This window comes from Mirounga leonina, unplaced genomic scaffold (assembly GCF_011800145.1).
Source record: "Mirounga leonina isolate KUSES-001 unplaced genomic scaffold, KU_Mleo_1.0 Mir_128, whole genome shotgun sequence".
NCBI lineage: Eukaryota > Metazoa > Chordata > Mammalia > Carnivora > Phocidae > Mirounga > Mirounga leonina.
The window spans coordinates 13,807,019-13,834,179 of record NW_023270320.1 but is presented as its reverse complement, the minus strand read 5'-3'; the positions used below and the strand labels follow the sequence as shown (position 1 = coordinate 13,834,179).

Below are 27,161 nucleotides of genomic sequence, written 5' to 3'. Positions count from 1 at the left end.
GCCCAGACGCGGGCTCTCAGCTCGGGGTGGCCATAAACTGTGATCCGCGGCACAGTCGGGCCCCTGCTCCTCCAGCAGGGACCCAACAAGCGGCAGATCCGGGGAGACTCACCTTCCTCCCCTGGGAGGAGCCCCGCGGGAGTGCACCGCAGGTATCTGCTGGGTTTGGAGACTCCACCCGGGGTCGGGTGCCAGAGAGAGAAACGCGCGGTCACAGGCCGGGCGAGCACGGAGTGCGGCCGGAGAGCGGGAGACGGGAGTGACTGACGGCTTTTCTCTGGGGGCTCACTGAGGAGCGGGGCCCCGAGTTCTCGGCTCCTATGGAGCGGAGATTGGGAGGCCACCATTTTCACTCTCCGCCTCCAAAGCTGGACGGAAAGCTCGCAGGGAACAAAAGCCCGGAGAGCAAACCCGAGCAGATGACTTAGCCGGGAGGGGGCAAGGGCGGGGCAATTCCGCCTCCGGCAGAGACATTTGGAAACCACGGCAACAGGCCCCTCCCCAGAAGATCAGCGAGAACAGCCAGCCAAGACCAAGTTTACCGATCAATGAGAACGGCAGAACTCCAGCGCTAGGGGACTACTGCACATAGAATTCACGGCTTTTTTACCATGATTCTTTAGTCTTTTAAAGTTAATTTTTTTTTAACTGTCTTTTTTGTCTTTTTATTTCTTTTTGAATTTTTCTTTTTCCCTTTTTCAACCAACATCTTATCAATCCCTTTTTTTAAAAAAAAACATTTTTATTTTTCATTTTTAGAGTCATATTCTATCCCTTCATAATAGTTACCCATATTTTTGGCTTATATATATAAGTTGTTCTCTCTTTAAAATTTTGAGATAGTTTCTTCTAACAGATTAAAATATACCCTAAATCTCTAGTATATGGTGTTTTCTATTCCCCTGCCTGATCACATCCTCTCCCTTTTTTTTTCTTTTTCTTTTTTCTTTTTTTAAATCCTCTTTTCTTTTTTCAAACAACTTATCAATTCCTTTTATAAAATTTTTTATAATTTCCATTTTTACAGTCATATTCCATCCCTTCATCATATCAACCCTTATTTTTGTACATATATAAGTTTTTCTTTCTTTAAAATTTTGGGAGGCACTTTCTTCTAAAAGACCAAAATACACCCCAAATCTAGTGTGTGGCACTGATCTATATACCATATAGATCATATCTGATCACATTCTGGTTTTCCTTTTGTTGTTGTTGTTTTGTTTTGTTTTTGTTTTTATCTTTATCTTTTTCTTTTTTTTTTCTTTTTTTTTTTCTCTCTTTCCCTTTCTTATCCCACTGCTTCAGGTCTTTTCTGATTTGTTTAAAGTATATTTTCTGGGGACGTGGTTACTCTGCTAGCATTTTGTTCTCTCATTAATCTATTCTCCTCTGCACAAAATAAGAGACGGAAAAAATCACCTCAACAAAAAGAACAAGAGGTAGTACCGACTGCCAGGGACCTACTCAATACGGACATTAGTACGATGTCAGATCTAGAGTTCAGAATCATCACTTTAAAGATACTAGCTGGGCTTGAAAAAAATATGGAAGTTATTAGAGAAACCCTTTCTGGAGAAGTAAAAGAGCTAAAATCCAACCAAGTAGAAATCAAAAAGGCTATTAATGAGGTGCAATCAAAAATGGGGGCGCTAAGTGCTAGAATAAATGAGGCAGAAGAGAGAATCAGTAATATAGAAGATGAAATGATGGAAAATAAAGAAGCTGAGAAAAAGAGAGATAAACAACTACTGGATCACGAGGGCAGAATTCGAGAGATAAGCGATACCATAAGACAAAACAACATTAGAATAATTGGGATCCCAGAAGAAGAAGAAAGAGAGAGAGGGCCAGAAGGTATAATGGAGCAAATTATAGCAGAGAACTTCCCTAATTTGGGGAAAGAAACAGGCATGAAAATCCAGGAAGCACAGAGAACCCCTCTCAAAATCAATAAAAATAGGTCAACTCCCCGACATCTAATAGTAAAACTTACGAGTCTCATAGACAAAGAGAAAATCCTGAAAGCAGCTCAGGAGAAGAGATACGTAACCTACAAGGGTAGAAACATTAGATTGGCAACAGACCTATCCACAGAGACCTGGCAGGCCAGAAAGGACTGGCAGGATATATTCAGAGCACTAAATGAGAAAAATATGCAGCCAAGAATACTCTATCCAGCTAGGCTGTCATTGAAAATTGAAGGAGAGATAAAAAGCTTCCAGGACAAACAAAAACTAAAGGAATTTGCAAACACAAAACCAGCCCTACAGGAAATCTTGAAAGGGATCCTCTAAGCAAAGAGAGAGCCTAAAAGCAACATAGACCAGAAAGGAACACAGACAATATACGGTAACAGTCACCTTACAGGCAAAACAATGGCACTAAATTCCTATCTTTCAATAGTTACCCTGAATGTAAATGGGCTAAATGCCCCAATCAAAAGACACAGGCTAACAGACTGGATTAAAAAACAAGACCCATCGATATGCTGTCTGCAAGAGACTCATTTTAGAACCAAAGACACCCCCAGATTGAAAGTGAGGGGGTGGAAAACCATTTACCATGCTAATGGACACCAGAAGAAAGCTGGGGTGGCAATCCTTATATCAGACAAATTAGATTTTAAACCAAAGACTGTAATAAGACATGAGGAAGGACACTATATCATACTTAAAGGATCTATCCAACAAGAAGATTTAACAATTGTAAATATCTATGCCGCTAACATGGGAGCAGCCAGTTATATAAGGCAATTAATAACAAAAGCAAAGAAACACATCGACAACAATACAATAATAGTGGGGGACTTTAACATCCCCCTCACTGAAATGGACAGATCATCTAAGCAAAAGATCAACAAGGAAATAAAGACTTTAAATGACACACTGGATCAAATGGACTTCACAGACCTATTCAGAACATTCCACCCCAAAGCAACGGAATACACATTCTTCTCTAGTGCCCATGGAACATTCTCCAGAATAGATCACATCCTAGGTCAGAAATCAGGTCTCAACCGGTACCAAAAAATTGGGATCATTCCCTGCCTATTTTCAGACCACAATGCTTTGAAACTAGAACTCAATCACAAGAGGAAAGTCAGAAAGAACTCAAATACATGGAGGCTAAAGAGCATCCTACTGAAGAATGAATGGGTCAACCAGGAAATTAAAGAAGAATTAAAAAAATACATGGAAACCAATGAAAATGAAAACACAACTATTCAAAATCTTTGGGAGGCAGCAAAGGCAGTCCTAAGAGGAAAGTATATAGCAATACAAGCCTTTCTCAAGAAACAAGAAAGGTCTCAAGTACACAACCTAACCCTACACCTAAAGGAACTGGAGAAAGAACAGCAAATAAGGCCTAAACCCAGCAGGAGAAGAGAAATAATAAAGATCAGTGCAGAAATCAATGAAATAGAAACTAAAAGAACAGTAGAACAGATCAACGAAACTAGGAGCTGGTTCTTTGAAAGAATTAACAAGATTGATAAACCCCTGGCCAGACTTATCAAAAAGAGAAGAGAAATGACCCAAATCAACAAAATCATAATGAAAGAGGAGAGATCACAACCAACACCAAAGAAATACAAACAATTATAAGAACATATCATGAGCAACTCTATGGCAGCAAATTAGATAACCTGGAAGAGATGGATGCATTCCTAGAGATGTATCAACTACCAAAACTGAACCAGGAAGAAATAGAAAACCTGAACAGACCTATAACCACTAAGGAAATTGAAGCAGTCATCAAAAATCTCCCAACAAACAAAAGCCCAGGGCCAGATGGCTTCCCAGGGGAATTCTACCAAACATTTAAAGAAGAATTAATACCTATTCTTCTGAAACTGTTCCAAAAAATAGAAACGGAAGGAAAACTTCCAAACTCATTTTAGGAGGCCAGCATTACCTTGATCCCAAAACCAGACAAAAACCCCATTAAAAAGGAGAATTACAGACCAATATCCCTGATGAACATGGATGCAAAAATTCTCACCAAAATACTAGCCAATAGGATCCAACAGTACATTAAAAGGATTATTCACCATGACCAAGTGGGATTTATCCCTGGGCTGCAAGGTTGGTTCAACATCCGCAAATCAATCAATGTGATACAATACATTAACAAAAGAAAGAACAAGAATCATATGATCCTCTCAATAGATGCAGAAAAAGCTTTTGACAAAGTACAGCATCCTTTCTTGATCAAAACTCTTCAGAGTCTAGGGATAGAGGGTACATACCTCAATATCATAAAAGCCATCTATGAAAAACCTACAGCAAATATTATTCTCAATGGGGAAAAACTGAGAGCTTTCCCCCTAAGGTCAGGAACGCGGCAGGGATGTCCACTATCACCACTGCTATTCAACATAGTATTGGAAGTCCTAGCCACAGCAATCAGACAACAAAAAGAAATCAAAGGCATCCAAATTGGCAAAGAAGAAGTCAAACTCTCACTCTTTGCAGATGATATGATACTTTATGTGGAAAACCCAAAAGACTCCACCCCAAAACTGCTAGAACTCATACAGGAATTCAGTAAAGTGGCAGGATATAAAATCAATGCACAGAAGTCAGTGGCATTCCTATACACCACCAACAAGACAGAAGAAAGAGAAATTAAGGAGTTGATCCCATTTACAGTTGCACCCAAAACCATAAGATACCTAGGAATAAATCTAACCAAAGAGACAAAGGATCTGTACTCAGAAAACTATAAAATACTCATGAAAGAAATTGAGGAAGACAGAAAGAAATGGAAAAATGTTCCATGCTCATGGATTGGAAGAACAAATATTGTGAAGATGTCAATGCTACCTAGAGCAATCTACACATTCAATGCAATCCCCATCAAAATACCATCCACTTTTTTCAAAGAAATGGAACAAATAATCCTAAAATTTGTATGGAACCAGAAAAGACCCCGCATAGCCAGAGGAAAGTTGAAAAAGAAAAGCAAAGCCGGCGGCATCACAATTCCGGACTTCAAGCTCTATTACAAAGCTGTCGTCATCAAGACAGCATGGTACTGGCACAAAAACAGACACATAGATCAATGGAACAGAATAGAGAGCCCAGAAATGGACCCTCAACTCTATGGTCAACTAATCTTCGACAAAGCAGGAAAGAATGTCCAATGGAACAAAGACAGTCTCTTCAACAAATGGTGTTGGGAAAATTGGATAGCCACATGCAGAAGAATGAAACTGGACCATTTCCTTACACCACACACAAAAATAGACTCAAAATGGTTGAAAGACCTCAGTGTGAGACAGAAATCCATCAAAATCCTTGAGAACACAGGCAGCAACCTCTTCGACCTCAGCCGCAGCAACTTCTTCCTAGAAACATCGCCAAAGGCAAGGGAAGCAAGGGCAAAAATGAACTATTGGGACTTCATCAAGATAAAAAGCTTTTGCAAAGCAAAGGAAACAGTCAACAAAACCAAAAGACAACCGACAGAATGGGAGAAGATATTTGCAAATGACATATCAGATAAAGGGCTAGTATCCAAAATCTATAAAGAACTCATCAAACTCAACACCCAAAGAACAAAGAATCCAATCAAGAAATGGGCAGAAGACATGAACAGACATTTTTCCAAAGAAGACATCCAAATGGCCAACAGACACATGAAAAAGTGCTCAATATCGCTCAGCATCAGAGAAATCCAAATCAAAACCTCCATGAGATACCACCTCACACCAGTCAGAATGGCTAAAATTAACAAGTCAGGAAACGACAGATGTTGGCGGGGATGCGGAGAAAGGGGAACCCTCCTACACTGTTGGTGGGAATGCAAGCTGGTGCAGCCACTCTGGAAAACTGTATGGAGGTTCCTCAAAAAGTTGAAAATAGAGCTACCATATGATCCAGCAATTGCACTACTGGGTATTTACTCCAAAGATACAAAAGAAGGGATCCGAAGGGCTACGTGCACCCCGATGTTTATAGCAGCAATGTCCACAATAGCCAAACTGTGGAAAGAGCCAAGATGTCCATCAACAGATGAATGGATAAAGAAGAAGTGGTATATATATACAATGGAATATTATGCAGCCATCAAAAGGAATGAGATCTTGCCATTTGCAACGACGTGGGTGGAACTGGAGGGTATTACGTTGAGTGAAATAAGTCAAACAGAGAAAGACATGTATCATATGATCTCACTGATATGAGGAATTCTTAATCGCAGGAAACAAACTGAGTGTTGTTGGAGTGGGGGGTGGGGTGGGAGGGATGGGGTGACTGGGTGATGGACACTGGGGAGGGTGTGTGCTCTGGTAAGCGCTGTGAATTGTGCAAGACTGTTGAATCTCAGATCTGTACCTCTGAAACAAATAATGCAATATATGTTAAAAAAAAAAAAAAGAAAAAGAAGAAGAAGGTAGCGGGAGGGGAAGAATGAAGTGGGGGAAATCGGAGGGGTAGACGAACCATGAGAGACAATGGACTCTGAAAAACAAACTGAGGGTTCTAGAGGGGAGGGGGGTGGGAGGATGGGTTAGCCTGGTGGTGGGTATTGAGGAGGGCACATTCTGCATGGAGCACTGGGTGTTGTGCACAAACAATGAATCATGGAACACTTCATCTAAAACTAATGATGTAATGTATGGGGATTAACATAAGAATAAAATAAAAAAATAAAATAAATAAAATAAAATTTAAATGAAAATATAAAATGTTCTAAGTTATCATATGCATGGTCACCCAGAATCTTGCTTTTCATGTTATCAAAATGTGGTACTTTGTCTATCTCCATTGCCACAACACACCATGGACTACCAGTATCCTCTTTACCACTGGCCAACAGTCATTAGTGTTTTTTAATTTAATCAGATTAGAAAAAATAATCCAGAAAACCCAGAACCAGCCAACACATACCACAGCAATCATCCTGTTAATATGTCTCCCTAGGAAGTACCACCAGACACTCACCAATACCTCAGCTAAATCTTTGACTACTCTATCACTGCTGGGAATAATCTCTTAACTGTCCTGAGGTCTTTGTGCCATTGTCTCCATAGACCTAGAGGGAACATCTGACAGAAATATTGGCAGAATTCAGTCACATGACCATGCCCTAGCTGCAAGGGGCAGGAAGAAGTAATATTTGGCCTCCTCTAAAGAGCTCAGAGTCGTAAGAAAGATCTACACTTAAGAAATAATTACAGCGGAATGTACTAAGTACAACAGTAAAAGTGTGCACAATGTGTTATGGAAAAACAGTAGATAAACTTGAGCCAGTCTTGGAGGACAGGGGTCAGAATCCAAGAGATCAAGGAGCTTCAGAGAGAAGCATTCATGAAACTACAAAAACACACCTAACTGGTTAAATTACCAGCAATCCCATCCTAACATCTGAAGTTCTGCTGAACCCTCATGTGAGTAAAACTATAAAGGCCCCTCTCACCTCTCCTTTCTCCTTTTCACGCCCACCCAGCCAGGTCCACGAACCTCCCAACTTCAGGACCTAATTTCCCCTGGTGCCATCCCCTTTTGGGGGCCATCACCCCACTAATAAGACCCAGTTGTACTGTCCTTCTGAGTCTTAGATTTTGAAGATGATACCTCAGAATCTTTTCCACAAATAACAAGGAAATGTAAACATACAACAGAGGAGGAGCACCCTAGTGGAGGTTGGGGGCAGAGGATCTTGAGCCTTATGCGCCAGTTTCTTTCCCTTCCTTCCCTCCAGGCAGTCTTTCAAAGAGCCTCAAAGAACACCCCTAGTGCTCCTGAGAGTAATCTAAAGCCACCAGTATAGTCAACTCTATATTCACTCATTATTTTCTTAAAATTCCAATGACCTGAAATAATGCATTCAAAAACAGAAATCGGACCTGAAACTAATGTTAACATTGTGTGGCAACTATACTCCAATTTAAAAAAAAATCACTTCATTAAAAAAAGAACAGCAAATTTTATATGCAGATCACTATCACTGGCACGATCTACAGCAGTTTTAAATTAACAATTTTTTTTTACTTTGCTCTCCATGTAAAACATACTCAGTTCAAGATTATCAACTCCTATAGCAAAAAGTAAATTAAAACCCAAAACACTAAGCAGATGGGGGAAAAGGCAATAAACTGGATTTTCTTTTATTCCATCTCCTTTTACTAAGGAGAAATGGGGTAAGGATTTAGTGCAACATATTAAAGAAAAACTCTTTCCTCTGTGACATAAATTTTCTACCAAGTTTTACTGATGAGAGAAAAGAGGAGCTGTGTTCACAATATTCCTTCAACTAGTCCCTAAATCACATTTTTAAAGAATAAACAAAGGTTTGTTTTTAAATGATTCCTAAAGGGTAAAAATGAGACTCTCAGGTTGCAGAGCTTAACTAAGACAGATGGTGCAATCTTTGAGAGTTGGGAGGCTTGGAGATTTCATTATTTTTTTTTAAAGCCATTTTTTAGCAGAGGCTTCCTTCCACACCATTTCTGAATTACTTTTTTGAAAACAATTACCAAGAGACTGGTAGCAGGCAACTACCATGGGAAATTAGGGAGACAGAGCTTCTGCATGCACCCCTTGTCCTTTGGGAAAAAGGGTCAAAAAAGTAACACCAATTTGTGTCAAAGCTGGTAGAAAGAATAAGAATGAAACCCCTTGTTTTTATTTTTCCTGTCATTTTAATGTAAGATTGAAACAGATAGCTACAACACTGGAGATCCCACAGAGAACTGCATGCTTTTGCTAGTAAAACACCTTTGCTGAAGCATTTAAACCTTACTTAAATGAATATGGAGGTTTCAAGCCATCTTTGTCAGCACAGAAATCATTCGCAACAACTTTCTAGATATTTTCTATCTCTTCCCAAAAAAGGTCATTCTCACTTAATTGAACTCCACCGCCACTGAAGGATTCAAAGCTCATGAGCTCAAAAGTGATCAGAACATACAGATAAGTATAATTGGTAGTCCAAAGCTTGGTTTAAATGTCTGAAGAACAGTAAACACAACACAGTAAATGCCAAATAGATTATTATCGTTTTTATAAGGTAATGACTCATCAACTAAAACCACGTAAGATTGACATTTTCTGTACCCAGTGTCTAATGGTCATAAAGCCTTCATTCTTAATGACGTCATAGGTTTTAGAAATTAACGCACTTTCAGCTTTTCACAGTAATCATCACTTTCAGAAACTAAAACACAACTGCACATTACACTAACATACAATTCTCTACAGAAGCATTTTCTCATATATCAACTGTTAGTCTCAAGTAATAGAGCACAAAAAGCAATACAGGACCAAAAAAACCACACAGCTTTTACATATTCCCCAGTTGTTAGCAGGTAGCACTTTTTTTTTTTTTTAATTCACACCAGTACTTTAAAATCAGAAATTTTGCATCCAGTGTTTGACTTCAACTTTTTAGTCTCTTATCGTCTTCTGGTACCACCATATCCTAAAATGAGAAGAGTAAAATTTATATTGGCTTTTAAAGATGCACTGGCATTGCTTATAAAACTACAACAGGAACACGTTTATTGTTAACAAATGAATAAAGAGACACGAGGGAAGGAGGAAGACAGTGCTTCGCCACCCACAACAGCCCTCCCCGTCACCCAGGCATCAAGTTGACTAGACTCAGACATGCTGCTTAGGAATCACTTGTAGTCAGGAAACCAAAGAACACGTGTTCTATGGTGGGGCCAACGTGGTACGTGCAATACTCAAAGTCTAAGCCAAAAAGCAGAGAGGCCAATGGAGCTAGCCATGCCCTGCTACCTGTCGCAACTCCAGCGGCAACAAAACTACTGCAGGAGCAAGTTTCAGGCTTTCAATGGTAAATGTTACTCAGTCAACCTCCCCCTCCACACACACACACACACACACACACACACACACACACACACACGAAAATGCACTAATAGTTTACAAGATGACAAGTGTTCCCATCAGGTTTTCCTTTAGGTTATTCGGTAACATTTAATGATTTTCTTCATTTAAGTCCCAAAGATTCCTAGTCGATATTTATGGGTTTTTTTACAATTTTTGTTTCCACTGAGAATGAGTTTTCCTGTTGTGTTATGTCCTACGTAGCTATATTTTTATATATCCTCCCAATCACTACCTCCCCTCTTCCTCCCAAAAAGTAACCACCACCTTACATCTAACACCACAGGTTAGCTTTGCTTGTTTTTAAACATGCATATTTATAAAATATGAATGTTGTAATCATATTTATATATATTCCTTTGTGTCTGGCTTCTTTCTTTTCTTTTTATACTTGGTAGATCTACCCACATTATTGCATACAGCTGTTTATTCTCTCTCTCTGTTGCACAGCATTGCACTGTATGGCCGTAACTCAATTTATTCATCTCGTTTACTACTGCTGGATACATGGTTTTTTCCAGTTGGACGCTATTAGGAATAAAGATGCCATGAACGTTCTCGTACTTATCTTTCAGTGTACAAGTATATGCATTTCTGTTGCTATATATCTTGAGAGCGAAATTGCTGGGTCTTGAAGATGTTTGTGCTTAATTTTAGTCGGTAATGCCAATCTTGCAAAGGGATCATGTCAATTTATATTCACACCAGTACTATGAGAAATTCACTCTTACACTTCAAAACATATTTTTTTTTCAAAACATATTTAAACAAGTCTTCTGTCAATATCAAGAATTAACCTCTGTTCCATAACTTCCCCCTGCTGAAGAAGACGAATCCAATCCACAGCAATCTATTACTACTTCATTATCCATGTCCTCCCATCCTCTGCTAATTAGCTGGATGTTTTAAAACAAACAGCTTTTTAATTTTTTATATTATATCTTTGCTTTTTACAAAATTTCCTCTTAACAATAGCAATAAACATAACCACCATATTTTTGACAATTATTTAAAGTATGGATTTACTGAGTTATTTACTGAGTTTTACTGAATTTTAAAAGTTCAAACTTCTACCTAGAAAATTCCATTTTAAATAAGCTTAAAAGAAACCTAGAGGTCACAGAATTAAACATATGGTGAAACCAATGTTTAGGAAGGTTTAAGGTAAAACCCTGGTTAGTGGTAGAAGTGAGTCTAAACCAAATCCCTGTTTGATTTTTAAAGAATGTTGAGAAAAGAACGAATCTGAACTACATTTTAATCTGAGTTAATTATGCTATTAATATTTCTGATGGGTATGCCAAATAAAATTATGATTGCTAATATATAGTTAATAACTATCTTCTTAAGTTCCAAAACTATTTCTGTACTTCACTGCTACGTACTAGGAACTTCTATGCTTTCATTCTTACCTGATGCTGTTCTGGTTCTTGTCTCTGAGCTTGAATATGCTGAGGCTCCACGAAGGGGTGAGTAAACACGACTATTCCATGTGCTAGAGTATGAAGGAGACGGGTAGTACCACGAGTCTGAAAAGGGTGTTGCTGCTCTATTAAAGACATAAAAGCATATCAGGCATTTTTCTTATGACTTTTAAATATCTTCCTATTCCTATGCTCTCAGAAAAAAAATACCTTTATCAAGTGTTTTTCCTCAGTGATCTGGTATAACATGAAATAAATACTGTTTTGTATTTCTGATATTGTATAGTCACTGCCATGGGGGGCAGAGTGACAGGAAGAAGAGACTCTTTCTTCCAGAACTCATACTCAGATAAAATCTAAAATTAAACTACCAATAATAAGAAGACATCCCAAAATCTGGCTCTAAGCCCTTTTCAGCCTTGCTTCTCTATCATTCTCCTATGAAACCAGACTGCTAACTGTTCCTCAAATGCCATGTTCTTTCCTGTCTTCTCATTTTCTCAGATGTTAAGTAAAGAGTCTTTTTCCTATCTCATGATCTCTATAAGGATGACACTGGAAGAAGAAACACAATAAAAGAAAACAACATATACAATATTGATGAAAGCCCATATAGCAGAGAATCTGATTTAATAGGGTAATGTCACCATAATTTATTTTCCTAACAACACCACATCCAATAAAACTGCAAAGCAAACAAAGAAGCCTCTAAAGAAAAGTGGAATTAAAGGGCAAGGGAGATCAGTGCAAAGCCTACCTGTTACTGCCAAACAAATATCCTAATATTCCTCCAGTTCCCAAGCCAGTCCAGAACCCTGGTCCTGAATTGTCATATCCCTGTTGTCCTGTGAAAGCACTGCCGAAACCAGAAGCTGCACCGTGTGGTCCTAGAAATAAAAATGATTTATTATGTATCCTCACTTAAAACAGCCCACAAAACCAAAAATAATATGGCATTTCAATTACTTCATTTGTCCTATGTATTACTAATACTCAACCCTCGACTCATAAACAAGTTGTATTCAAAAAGTGTATACTAACAAAAGCGGGGGGGCGGGGGGGGGGCGCCTGGGTGGTTCAGTCGGCTGAGCGTCCTACTCTTGATTTCGGCCCGGGTCATGATCTCAGGGTGTGGCATCGAGCCCCATGTCAGGCTCCCCACTCAGCAGGGAGTCTGCTTCAAGCTCTCTCCCTCTCCCTCTGTTCCTCCACCCCCACCACACACACTCTCTCTCTCTCTGAAATAAATAAATCTTTTTTAAAAAAGTGTATTCATAAAATACTGATTTATAACTAAGGAGGAGCTTTCCCACGGACATGAAAAAAAAGAGATATATTTTAGAAGGGGGGTTAGTTCCCTCCTGTAAAGTCACATCTGCCCTGCTCAGGATCAGCTACTGGAAGATGACCCCCCTGGGAGTTCCTTCTTTTGTATATGAACATCTGTAAGAGCTTCAGGTGATAGCTGTACTTGAGTGTCTAATGGAGGAATCCAAGTGGAGGCAGCAGCCAAAGATTTGTATCAACTGGGAAGTCAGATCTTAAAGAGACCAAAAAAGTATCTTCAGCTCAGAGGAAGTTGTTTTTTTTTTTTTAATTGATGTACAGCACACATAAAGGAAAGTGTGCTAATCTCACATGAAACAACATAATAAATTTGTACATATGTACTCGTGCATGTAACCACTATGCACATCAGTAAAACATTTCTAGCACCCCGGAAGGCTCCCTCGTGACAATTCCCAATAGACACCCACCCACACCAGAGATAAGCATTACCCTGACTTCTCTCACTATACTTTAGTTTTACCCATTCCTGAACTTTGTATAAACATAATCACACACTAGGTACTCTTCCGTGTCCAGCACATCATTGTGTCTATGAGAGTCAACCCCCATTATTGCATTGTATCAGTTTTTGGGTTTGTTTTTTTAAACTGATCCATTGTGTATTCCATTGTGTGAAAAAAATCACAATTTGTCCCATTCTTATGTTTACGTACATTCTATTTCCAGTTTTTTACTGTTATGAATAAAACTGTAAAAATACTCTGTGCATGTCTTTTTGTGTACAAATGCATGCATTTCTCTTAGGTATGTATTGAGAATGGAACTGCTGGGTCATAGGGGAGGCAGTGACAGTTTTCAAAGTGTTTTCTATTTTAACTCCTATCATCAAGTTGCAGTTGACTACATCCTTACCATTACCTGGTACTCTCCCTTTTTAATGTCAGCCATTATGGTGGTTATATAGTGGTTAATAATGAACTCAGTGTGGTTTTAATTTGCATTTTCCTGAAAACTAATGATGCTAGGCACCTTTTCATACTGTTACTGGACATCTGGATATCTTCTATTATAAAATGGCTGTTCAAGTCTCTGTCCATTTTAAAAACTGGGTTGTGTGTCTTCCCTCAGATTTGTGGGAGAGTTCTTTATATATTCTAGGGCTCGCTTGGGCAGCACATACATATATATTCTAGATACATACCCTGTGTTGGAAATAACGTTTTACAAATATTTTCTCCCAGTCTGTGGCTTGCCTTTCCACTCTGTTAATGTGGTCTTTTGGTGGCTAAACATTCTTAATTTAAATAAAGTCAAATTTATCCACCCGTTCTTTATGGCTGGAAATTTTTATAGTCTAAGAAATTTTTACCTACTGCATGATCATGACAAATATCTTCCTATGTTTTCTGGAAACCTGTTTTACCTTTTATGCTGACATCTATAATATTTAATGAATAAATTTTTGTGTATGATATGAGAGTTCAAGGTAAATGCTTATTACCAAATCTGATCAAGTTTTTCTGATTAAGGTGATTTATAATTTAATCATGCCACCTTCAAATAATAATCACAATTACCCTTACATAGAATAAGAGGTAAAGAAGTTGAAAAAGTAAAATATAAGATGAGAAGACAAATCTGCTTTGGTTTCCCAATCTGACCACATTCTATTTCAGAAACCAGCACAAGATTCACTACCTGGCGGGGCGCCTGGGTGGCTCAGTTGGTTAAGCGACTGCCTTCGGCTCAGGTCATGATCCTGGAGTCCCGGGATCGAGTCCCGCATCAGGCTCCCTGCTCAGCGGGGAGTCTGCTTCTCCCTCTGACCCTCCTCCCTCTCATGCTCTCTTTCATTCTCTCTCTCTCAAATAAATAAAATCTTTAAAAAAAAAAAATTAAAAAAAAAAAAGATTCACTACCTGGCATCTACCCTACTTATTGCCATTAGGGAAACATACCTGTGAATTCAGACTTAAAGCCTGCAGGAGGGGGTCCTGCTGAGTTGGTGAATCTCTGATAATGATGGGAATTTGGAGGATACTCAGAATATGGTGGAGGAGAATCTTGACCATCGCTAAGGAACAATTTATAAACTCCAAAAGCAATAGCAAGTAGTACTACGATGGTAATCAATCCACTGATGCCACTTGAATCTGAGGAGTACAGCTTATTATAATAATCAGAGAAAGAGTTAAAGCCATGTTTTTTTCCAGACTCTCTCAATTTCTTCAGGCCAAGTTCTGTATAATCTAAGTTATACTCCAAGCCACAGGAACCTCTTAGTATATACTGGTCTTCAGAGGATTCATAGCCTTCACAGCTTACCACAGTTTTTCCAAATTTATATGCAATATCTAAATCGGTCTTACATTCCCACTGTGAAGAAAAATAGAAATAGGCTATTAGAATCAAAAATTGTTTTTCATCTAATATGTACTATTTGGGGAGTCATAAAACTGCAAAATGAAGTCAGGGAATGATAAAATTCACAACAATGAGTACTTCTGTGTTGGGGGAAGGTAACCCAGGGACTTCAAAGCTAGGTACTAGGTACCTGAGTGTCTGTTTTATTACTATTCCTTATTCCTTACATACACGTGTAAGCAATTCTTTTGTACATTAAATATTCCACAATTGTAAATGTTAAGCAAAATTTTTAAATGTCAACTTTTTGCCACTGTTGTTCAAGATGTTTTAAAAATAAGAGGTTTTGGGGGGCACCGAGGTGGCAGAGTCAGTTAAGTGACCGACTCTTGGTTTCGGCTCAGGTCGTGATGTCGGGGTGGTGAGATGGAGCCCCGCCACTCAGCACAGAGTCCGCCTAAGACTCTCTCCCGCTCCCTCTGCCCTGCCACCCATCCCCCATGACAGCATGTGCTCACTCTTTCTCTCTCTAAAATAAATCAATCTCCTAAAAATAAATAATATAAGGGCGCCTGGGTGGCTCAATTGGTTGAGCGACTGCCTTCAGCTCAGGTCATGGTCCCGGAGTCCTGGGATCGAGTCCCACATCGGGCTCCCGGCTCAGCGGGGAGCCTGCTTCTCCCTCTGACCCTCTCCCCTCTCATGCTGTTTCTCTCTCTCTCTCTCTCTCAAATAAATAAATTTTAAAAATCTTTAAAAAAAAATAAATAAATATATAAATAAATAAATAATATAAATGGAGTTGGTTTTTTTTTAAGTTAAGGCTCAAACATCAGCATCATACAGGAGTATCTGGTAACTACATATAGCATCAGAGATAGTATATAACCTTCTGAGAAAAACTTTCTGCACAAATTTTATAATACTATGGACTAACCTTCCAAGGGTCCAATCCTCTAAGTAATTCTCTTAAAAAAATGTTTAAAGTAATCTCTACACCCAGCATGGGGCCTGAACTCACAACCCCAAGATCAAGAATCACATATTCCACTGACTGAGCCAGCCAGGCGCCCCATCTCTTAAAAAATTTTTTGAAGATATTTAGAAAAATGCAAAAAGAATTCACGCTAGCCTCAAAAATTTCCACCTTAAAAAAAAAGTCCACTCCCCCCACCTGTGCATGCTCTCTCGCTCTTGCTCTCTCAAATAAATAAAATAAAATCTTTTTTTAAAAAGTCTGAGTTTAAATTTCATAACTATATTTTGAGCAAAATAGGTAATATGCTTCTTTAACAGCATTTAAAGAGACACAAGCTAAAATAGATCTGATTTGTTCTTCTGCGTTTCTGTAAGTTTTTGGCCAATTATCTTCCTCTCCCAAATTTCAGATATGTTATTTTATTTTTTATAACAGCTTTATTGAAATATGATTCACCTACCATACATTCACCCATTTTGATGGTTTTTAGTATATTCACAGTTGTGCAACCACCACCACAATCAATTTTAGCATATTTTCATCACCTCAAAAAGAAATCTCATATCCATTAGCAGTCATTCACTTCCTCCCAAATCTCCCAGCCCTGAGCAACTGCCTTTATGGATTTCCCTATCCTGAACATTTCATACAACATGTGACTGACTTCTTTGACTTAGCATAATATTTTCACACATGTTGTAGCATGTATCTGTTCTTCATTCTTTTTTATGGCGAAATAATATTCCATTGTATGGATACACCACATTTTGTTTATTCATTCATCAATAATAGACATTCAGGATGTTTCTACTTTTTGGCTATTATGAATAATGCTGCTACAAACATTTATGTACAAATTTTTGTGTGGACATATATTTTTAATTCTCCTGGGTCTAGACCTAGTAGTGGAATGACTGGGGCATATAGTAACTCTATGTTTAACCTTTTGAGGAACAGCCAGGCAGTTTTCCAAAGCAGCTGCACCATTTTACATTTCCTAACAGCCTATGATTCCTGATCATGTTAACATTATTTCTCAAGGGCAGGTTGGTATTCTTTGAGGAGTGACAGTAAAATTACAACGAGAAGAGAACCTCTACCCCTACCCTCAAGTATATAAAGTTTTGAAAATTTACTAATGTGTTAGAAGAAAATAACAATGAATATTTCTAGGCCTTATTTTTATTTATTTTTTTTAAAGATTTTATTTATTTATCTGACAGAGAGAGCAGGAGACCACAGGCAGGGGGAGAGGCAGAGGGAGAGGTAGAAGCAGGCCCCCCACTGAGCAGGGAGCCCGATGTGGGACTCGATCCCAGGACCCTGGGATCATGATCTGAGCTGAAGGCAGATGCTTAACCGACTGAGCCACCCAGGCACCCCTATTTCCAGGCTTTAAAATCAGTTCATTTCTTTTGGAGGATGTTCTTCCAGAAAATGAATAACTGATTTATATTTATATATTTAACTTGAGATTTTCTATATGTCTTTCCCAAAAATACTGAGTAATATCCCAATAAACACTTTATTGAATAAAAACTCCAGTTAGACTGTCATCAACATAATGAATATTACCTGTACATCATAACCATCCCAACCTTTGTTCTGACATTGTATGACTTCGGGGGTATAAGAATCACAACCAGCTGTGCCTCCAACACATTTCAATTGTGGGATCGGATCCAGCCTACGAGAGGTGGTATAGCGGTCATGGTAGAGGGTGAGAGCTTTTACATCCCGCAACAATATTCTGTCTAAAACAAGAACACAGATGAACAGGTGGTAAATATATTGTCAAACACAGAGTCATCCTAATAAAACTCTTGTCATAGAAAATACTTTCAAAAGTAAGTGGATGTAGAATTCTAGATTGTCACTCAAGCAAGAGAGTAGATTTTTCAGACATCTGAAAGGTTTCAAAATCTTTACCTCCCAGGTATCAATTCTCAGTAAGATAATGAAGGATACTCACAAGAGAAAAACATAAAAACCAGAGGTCTAAAGAAAGAGTAGTGGCATACAGAGGGACAAAGTTAATCCCAAGGAGAATGATAAGAGAAGATAAGATAGCAGGATGATAACCATGGGTCAGGCAGAGGGTAACAAGTCCACACTGCAAGCGTACTGCTCAAAAGGGCTACCAGCAAAATTCCCTGCTGTTACCTTACCTTCTTTTTTAAACCTAAGGACAGAATGTCCAGGTGAACCTGGCTTTGGTTTTTATCTGTATTTGGTCTGTCTTGACCTTGAGGTGATGGAAGTTCCTCCTCTTCCCCCCATGTCCTGCTACCTGGGATCAGCTGAGGACACTCATATCACCCCATCGTTTTATTCTTCTTTAAACTATTCATGTATGTTTATGATATATTTCATGATTTTTTAAAATAGTGAAACCCACTCTTCCTCCAATTTCACATTTCTGTAATAACCCAAATTAACGACCTGGTAAGTACCTTTTTCTTGCTTACCCAGACACAGATACAGGAGTTGTTTTGGGTTTTGCTAATCTATGGTTATAAAAACTGAATATACAGTCCACATTATTCTTCACATGGTTTTTCCACTTAATTATACATCATAGACATTCCCTCATATCAGCAGATACAGATCATATTTGTACTTATTTACCAAAAAAAGAACTTAATAAATGTGACTAAGCTGAGATAAAACTAGAAATATAACATCAAACATATAATAATATATAAAATCAATAATGGAAAGACAGCTGAAAACTAGTAACAACAAAGAAAGTAAATGTGGACTACATATATCAAAATATATTATTAAACCTATAGTAGTATAAACAGTGTAATATTGGCAGAGGATTAGAAAAATTGATCATCATACACCATGTACAAAAATTAATCCATGATGGCTAAAAACTTACCATAAAACATACAACAAATAAAAAATACTGGAAGAAAGCACAACAGAATGTTTATAATCCTGGTATGGAGAATTCTTAAGACACCAAAAGAAAAAGACCGACCAGCAAGATAAAGACTGTAATTGATCAAATTATGTTCAATCTATGAATCAGAGTCTATAATGATACTCAAAGAGAATGCCAAAAACTCATTTGTCACTAAAAGTTGCTACCTACCTCCTTACTCCGAAAATTGGTAATTAAAGATTAAAAATTAAATTTATATTCTGACTTTCCACCAGGAACTGTAATCTGAAATAGCCTCAGGTGATAATGGAAATCTCAACTTTACTGAAGAATGACAGCTAATAAATGCAGAAGAAATGACAGAATTAGAAAAAAATCATCATTTCATAATGCCCAAAGAAACCGATGCAGACAAGGATTTACTGGTTTTAAAATCATTAAGAGACTGGATATTGGTATGGGACCAAGTAACATTACACAGAGTGCTTTCTGGAAAAATGTAACTTCACAAGGGTTATAAAGCCACTTTTAATCTACTAGTTAATCTTAACATCAATAATGGTAGAACAAATTGATATTATACCATCTACTATGATGTAATCCCCAAAAGTATTTAACATGAATTTTATCAAACCTTTGGACTTAACATCCAGTCTATGAGAAAAACAGGGAAGAAAAAAGCAAGCTAAAACACCATGAGAAAACAGAATCCAGAAGGTAGGATACTCTAAAGGACAACAAGCCCAAACCCTTCAGCAAAGCAGTAGCATAAATAAAGGACTCTTTGTTCTACATTTAAGAAGACTTAAGGGAGAATACAATCAGATGGGATGCACAGACCTGGATTGGGTCGGGTTTTGAACCAACTAGTTTAGACATTTCAGGCATAATTGTGATATCTGAATATGGAATGGATAATTAGTTGATATTAAGAAATTAAGATTAATTTTGTCAGGGGTAATGTTATTTTTACCTTGTGGGGAAAAGTTCCTTTTTAAAAAAGGAAGGGGGGCATATTGAAGGATTTAATGATGGCCTGTCATAATGCCTAAAATTACATTGACATATTTCAACCCTAAATACAGAGTTGAGAGAAAACAGGAATATGTAAAGATTGATAACTTTCCACCAAAATTTAAAATATCTTTCCCAGAATTCCTCTGGTAGACTGACTAGAATGACTTAGGATCCAGTAATTCTAGTAAAATGAGTATTTGGCTTTCCCAGTATCTACATGGAGGTAGACAAGGAGAAGAAGGTAGACAACGGCTTCTGAGTAATCCTCCAGTAGTATCTGTCACATGTGGTACAAACAGAAGAAATAACATTTTATTCAGAGTTTCTGGACCTACAAAATCCAAGAGAACTTCCCAAAAGACAACCATGGCATAATAAGAGAATTTGATAAAACAGCTAGATATTTTATCAATTACCAAAGGTCAACAGTTTTTTCTATAACTGTATCCAATTAAAAATGAAAATAGGAAGCCTATCTCAAATTAGTGCCAAACTACATAAAACATAAAAACATACATAAAATATCTGGAAATAAACTTAGGATCAATATGTGATCTATATTTTAAAAATACATATATATGCACTACTGGGTATTTACCCCAAAGATACAAATATAGGGATCCGAAGGGGTACGTGCACCCCGATGTTTATAGCAGCAATGTCCACAATAGCCAAACTGTGGAAAGAGCCAAGATGTCCATCGACAGATGAATGGATAAAGAAGATGTGGTATATATATACAATGGAATATTATGCAGCCATCAAAAGGAATGAGAGCTTGCCATTTGCAACGACGTGGATGGAACTGGAGGTTGTTATGCTGAGCGAAATAAGTCAATCTGAGAAAGACATGTATCATATGATCTCACTGATATGAGGAATTCTTAATCGCAGGAAGCAAACTGAGGGTTGCTGGAGTGGGGGGTGGGGTGGGAGGGATGGGGTGACTGGGTGATAGACACTGGGGAGGGTAGGTGCTCTGGTAAGCGCTGTGAATTGTGCAAGACTGTTGAATCTCAGACCTGTACCTCTGAAACAAATAATGCAATATATGTTAAAAAAAAAAAAAAAAAAAGAAGAAGAAGGTAGCGGGAGGGGAAGAAGGAAGCGGGGGAAATCGGAGGGGTAGACGAACCATGAGAGACGATGGACTCTGAAAAACAAACTGAGGGTTCTAGAGGGGAGGGGGGTGGGAGGATGGGTTAGCCTGGTGGTGGGTATTGAGGAGGGCACATTCTGCATGGAGCACTGGGTGTTATGCACAAACAATGAATCATGGAACACTTCATCTAAAACTAATGATGTAATGTATGGGGATTAACATAAGAATAAAAAAAAGAAAAAAAAATCATCATAGATAAAATTAAAAAAAAAAACCATATATAATAAGATCTAAATAAATGTAATGCACTTCCCACCAGGAACCAAATTGGGATTTTTGGAACCAGGAAGAAATTATGTTAAAGGTCCTGTGGAAAAACTAATGTCTATAAATAGCAAAGAATTTTTTGAAAAAGAATTGCTTTACCAGACAATAAAACTTACCATAAAATAACTATAATCAAGATAGTATGGAATTAGAACAGAAATAGGCAAAGGAGGGGGGGGATGGAGTAATTGGGTGATGGGTATTAAGGAGGTCACTTGATGTAACGAGCACTGGATGTTATATGCAACTCTTGAATCACTAAATTCTACCCCTGAAACTAATAATATACTATATGTTAACTAACTTGAATTTAATCTTTTTTAATTAAAAAAAAATAGGCAAGGGAACTATGAAACAAAAGAAAGCCCAGAATAAATCCAGATATATGTAGGAATCCAATAGAAGATAAAGTGGACTTTTGGGGGCACCTGAGTGGCTCAATCAGATGAGTACCTGACTCTTAATTTTAGCTCAGGTCATGATCTCTGGGTGGTGGGATCAAGCCCCTCACTGGGCTCTCGAGTGGGGCTCCACGCTCAGCTGGAGTCAGCCTGAGATTCTCTCTCTCTCCCTCTTCCTCTGTCTCTTCCCCTGTTCGTGCTTGTGTGCACACCCGCACTGTCTCTCAAATAAATAAAAAAAAAAAAAAATGTCAGTCGTTAAGAGTCTGCCTTCGGCTCAGGTCACGATCCGGAGGTCCTGGGATTGAGCCCCGCATCGGGCTCCCTGCTCGGTAGGAAGCCTGCTTCTCCCTCTCCTAATCCCCCTGCTTGTGTTCCCTCTCTCGCTGTGTCTGTCTCTGTCAAATAAATAAATAAATAAATATATTTTTAAAAAATAAAAATAAAAATAAATAAATAAATAAATAACTTAAAAAAGAAAAGATAAAGTGGACTTTTTAATTTAGAAAAAAAAAAGAGTGCCTTCTTTAATACATGACACCAACATAACTGACTATGCAGCTAGAAGAAAATCCACAGCAATATAAAAACTTAATTCCACATGGGCTGAAGACCTAAAATTTCCAAGAACTATATTAAAATAAAATATGGTATATTAACCCCAAACGACCACCTCATACATAAAAAACTGTAACAATGAAAATATTCAAAGGTTTAAAGTCATAAGGTATTATTAAACTAAGTAACAGGAATAATAATAACTTGAAATTATTGTAGCAGGGTTGAGATAATGCAAAGAACACTGAACTAAATTCCCATCACCAACTTGCTGTATGACTTTGGCCAAGTCACTTAATTTATCTGCATAGAAGTTTCCTCACTTGTAAAATTAAGAAGATAATATCAACTTTAAAACTGGTCATGAAGCTTTGATTTATCAACCTTAAAATAGGTTCTGAAGCTTAGGTATGATTTACTAGAACTGTCCTGCAGAGTACTTGACACATAATAAATGATCAAGTACAATATATATTACTGAGAATGTTGAAGGAGCTATATACACACTGGGTTTCATTACCATAACCCTACGGCATTTTTCTTCCCTAGATCTCCTAAAGGTCGCTGTTTGTGGCCTTAAAAATTCCTATGTTGGGGCGCCTGGGTGGCTCAGTCGTTAAGCGTCTGCCTTCGGCTCAGGTCATGATCCCAGGGTCCTGGGATCAAGCCCCGCATTGGGCTCCCTGCTCGGCAGGAAGCCTGCTTCTCCCTCTCCCGCTCCCCCTGCTTGTGTTCCCTCTCTGGCTGTCTCTCTCTCTCTCAAATAAATAAATAAAATCTTAAAAAAAAAAAAAATTCCTATGTTGAAGCCCTAATCCCAATGTCAGTATATCTGGAGGCAAGGACTTTGGGAAGTGATTAGTTTTAGATGAGGGCTTGAGGATGAAGCCCCTATGATAGCAGACCTTTATAAGAAGAGGAAAAGACCAGAGCCTTCTCTTTCTCTGCCATGTGAGGACATAACAAGACAATCATCTGCAAACCAAGAAGAGGATCCTCACCTACAAACGAGGAAGAGGGTCCTCACCCGACACCAAACATGCTAGCACCCTGATCTTGGACTTCCCAGCCTCCAGAATATGAGAAATAAATGCTTGCTGTTTAAGCCAACCAATCACGGTATTTTGTGGGCACCTGGGTGACTCGGTTAGGCAACTGCCTTGGGCTCAGGTCATGATCCTGGAGTCCCAGGATTGAGTCCTGCATCAGGCTCCCTGCTCAGCAGGGAGTCTGCTTCTCCCTCCGACCCTCCCCCCTCTCAGGCTCTCTCTCTCATTCTCTCTCTCTCAAATAAATAAAATCTTTAAAAAAAAAAAAAAAAAAAACATGGTATTTTGTTATGCAGCCCAAAGGGAGACGAGGTCTAAGAACAAAGTGCTCATACCCATCCACCACTAGTTGTATCAGTCAAGAGTCACAGGGAGTTCCCACAAGTCCAGACTCACAAATGGAAATCCATTCACAGGTCTCAAACTTAAGATGAACAAAACCAAACATGCTTCTCTCACGATCTTCCACATCTCTCAGGTAATGGTCACTCCACACTTCCAGTCACTCAGGCCAAAAATTTGGATCACCTTTGTCCTCTCCTCTCACCCCTACATCTAATCCATCAGAATAGCATGTCAGCTCCACCTTCTAAACAGGTGAGAATCCAATCACTCTCACCAACTCCACTGCTTCTCCGCTGGCCACACCACCATCCCTACTCTTGGAACTCACTGTACCAGCAGCCTCTTCACTGGCCTCCCTGCTTCCCCGGACCTCCTACAGTCTGTTCTCCACAGAGAGGACAGAATGAGCCTTTAAAATGCAAGTCATGGGTCGCCTGGGTGGCTCAGTTGGTTGGGCGATTGCCTTCGGCTCAGGTCATGATCCTGGAGTCCCGGGATCCAGTCCCGCATCAGGCTCCCTGCTCTGCAGGGAGTCTGCGTCTCCCTCTGACCCTCCCCCCTCTCATGTGCTCTCTCTCATTCTCTTTCTCTCAAATAAATAAATAAAATCTTTAAAAAAATAAAATAAAATGCAAGTCACGGTTATCCCTCCTCGACCCTCAGGTTTCTGATCAAATGTCACCTTAACAGTGACTTCTTCCCTGACCAATGTATATTTTGAAAGTTCCACTTCTACCTGCACACCCTGTCTTCCTTCCCCTGTGTTATCATTGCCCATACCACTTTTCATGATATGACATGCTACTCACCAATTTGTGTATTGTTTATTTCTCCTCAATAGATGTAAACTCTCTGGGGGCAAAATGCTTCACTTTTGTTCACTGCTATATCGCCAACACCCAGAAAAGTGACTTAAATATAAAATAATTCCATAAAGAATTTTGAAAAGTCCGGTAATCTCTTTAGAACTGGTACAATTTTTTTCCAGACAAATTATCACTCTATGTTAGCTAAAGACAAAGTGCACCCAAAGTAAAAAAAAAAATTAGGGAGTGATTATTGTTTTATTACAAGGCTTGATACAACTTGACCCAATAAAACTTTTACAGAACAGTTCCTCAAAGTAAATTTAAGGTAAAGTAGAATTTATAAAAATCGATTGTGTTTACTCTGCAAAATATTTTGGTGCTTTTTGTTCCAGAACAATAGTTTATACATTAGATAGACTAAGAGCTACCAAGAAGTGGTTCACCATTCATTTAAATTTGGTTCCTTTTTTTAATTTCCCTGACTCTTCATCTGTAAACTTCCTTTTTTTATTTTTTTAAATTTTATTTATTTGAGAGAGAGAGAATGAGAGACAGAGAGCATGAGAGGGAGAAAGGTCAGAGGGAGAAGCAGACTCCCTGCTGAGCAGGGAGCCTGATGCGGGACTGGATCCCGGGACTCCAGGATCATGACCTGAGCCGAAGGCAGTCGCTTAACCAACTGAGCCACCCAGGCGCCCTCCTTTTTTTTTTTTTTTTTTTTAATTAAGAATTGAGGGTTCGGGGCGCCTGGGTAGCTCAGTTGGTTAAGCATAGGACTCTTGATTTCAGCTCAGGTCATGATCTCATGGTGGTGGGATAAAGCCTCAAGCTGGGCTCCCCGCTCAGCCGGAGTCAGCTTGAGATTCTCTCCCTCTCTCTCTCCCTCCGCTCCTCCCCCTGCACATGCGTTCACCCGAGCACACACGCACACTCTCTCTCTCAAATAAGTAAGTCTTCAAAAAAAAAAAAGAGAATTGATGGTTCAACTGTTTCAGTCCTGTTTTTAAATTATAATTCTGATCAAAATGTCCTCTGTATATACAACTTTCTAGGAATACATAAATAAATGGACATTTAAAGCCAACCTGTCTTTTATTACTAATAAAACATCCACATCAAATCAGTTACTCAAAGCCAAGTATTTGCAAACAGCACCTTCTCTCTCATTTCAGCATTTAGGAATAAAATAGGATATTACAGAAGTGAATCTCTTGCTTAAGAAACATGGGCATTTCCTATCACCCAAGTCACAAATGCAATGTTGATACCTTTCACGCTTTAACATCTTCATTCTCCAAACAAAAAATGTTCTAACTATTTAAAAGTCATTTCTTGGGGCGCCTGGGTGGCTCAGTCGTTAAGCGTCTGCCTTCAGCTCAGGTCATGATCCCAGGATCCTGGGATTGAGCCCTGTATCAGGCTCCCTGCTCTGTGGGAAGCCTGCTTCTCCCTCTCTCTCTCCCTCTCCCCCTGCTTGTGTTCCCTCTCTCGCTGTGTCTCTGTCAAATAAATAAAATCTTTAAAAAAATAAAAATAAAAAATAAATTAAAAGTCATTTCTTACATCACTCCAATTTAACAACATGCGTCATTAAATGGAAACCTTTATGTTTGTGTATATATACACATATTAATTACACGGAATATTATTTATCCCATAAAAATTCTTTAGAATATTCTAATAACATAGTAATAAAAAAAAAAATCTCTTCTCCAGAAATCACTTATCATGTATCATCGCACACAAGAAAATAACAATAAAATGGTTTTTAAATTCTAGTGTGCGGTGAAAAAGAAGAAAAGCTGACGTAACGAGATGAACTTCACTGTAGTGGTCGGAATAAGAAGCATGGGTTCTGCTCATGTAAGTAGTACAGTCTACGACTCTGCTAACCTACCTACAAGGTTTACATCGCTGCCCACTAAGTGTGACTCACAGACTGCCGGTGCTGTGGCAACTGTCAGCTATAGCAACAGGCAGCCTTGACAACAGGCAGGGAAGATGACTTCAGACAGTCATGACAACAAAGCAAGAGGAGCAGGTGAGAGCCGAGCTTTCCAGTTATTCTTAGGGATGAGGATTGTAGTCCGAGAAAGGAGAAGGTAGACAAATTCTGGGAGTCCAGGGAAGGGAGAAAGGGGACCGTAAGAATACAGAGTCGTCCCGCCCCGCCGACTTCCCAACAGTCCCCACTTGTCCCGTAGGACGTCTGAGAAGAGCAAAAGGAACAGGCAGGACGCAGGTGAAGAGGGAAGAAGATGGAAATGAGAAATCAGGGCTGAAAGGCCCAAGCGGAGGCGAACGGAAATGTCGCCCGCTGGGCCTCTGAGCGCTAGCTGTACGCGACAGAAAGGGACGGGTGACGACAGCACTCACCAGGGTCTTCCCAGCCGAGGGCAGGGCCCGCGACCAGCAGAAGCAAAAGGAGGCTGAGAAGGGGGCAGCGTCCAGCAGCTTCCGGCCCACCGGCTGCGGCCATGGCTCTGGGTGAGAGGGCGGTTGCCAGGCGGCTGCCAGGCCGGAATCCTGTTGCGGAAGTCTGTCCGCGCGCGGCCGCACCGCAACGCCAGGGGCTCCGGCCGCGGCGCAGGGAAGTCTGTCCGCAGCGCCGCAGCGAAGGTCCGTGCGCGAGTGTTACGTCATTGTCACTGAGTCGCGCTGGAGAACACGAGTGGACACTGCAGGCCCCGCCCCTGAGGCTTAGAGCGGCTGGGGGCGTGGCCAAGGGCAGGACGCTTCCGCT

General features: G+C 39.3%; 1 protein-coding gene across 1 annotated transcript; it reads right to left on the bottom strand.

Moving 5' to 3' along the window:
• Window positions 1-7,912: 7,912 nt before the first annotated feature.
• On the bottom strand, window positions 7,913-27,067 carry SARAF (store-operated calcium entry associated regulatory factor). Its single transcript, XM_035004106.1, has 6 exons — window positions 26,795-27,067; window positions 17,493-17,671; window positions 14,533-14,950; window positions 12,042-12,171; window positions 11,273-11,409; window positions 7,913-9,426 (listed from the first exon to the last, which is right to left on the bottom strand). Exons 1-6 carry the CDS (start codon window positions 26,895-26,897, stop codon window positions 9,401-9,403), a joined length of 993 nt encoding a protein of 330 aa, XP_034859997.1. The 5' UTR covers window positions 26,898-27,067; the 3' UTR covers window positions 7,913-9,400.
• Between the last annotated feature and the right edge of the window lie 94 nt (window positions 27,068-27,161).

Excerpts from the sequence above, each read along its gene's own strand:
- SARAF (XM_035004106.1), bottom strand. The coding sequence starts at position 26,897 with ATGGCCGCAGCCGGTGGGCCGGAAGCTGCTGGACGCTGCCCCCTTCTC. Across the intron at positions 14,951-17,492 it reads GGGATGGTTATGATGTACAG|TGGGAATGTAAGACCGATTT; the intron begins GTAATATTCATT and ends TTTTCTTCACAG. Across the intron at positions 9,427-11,272 it reads AAGAACCAGAACAGCATCAG|GATATGGTGGTACCAGAAGA; the intron begins GTAAGAATGAAA and ends TTCTCATTTTAG.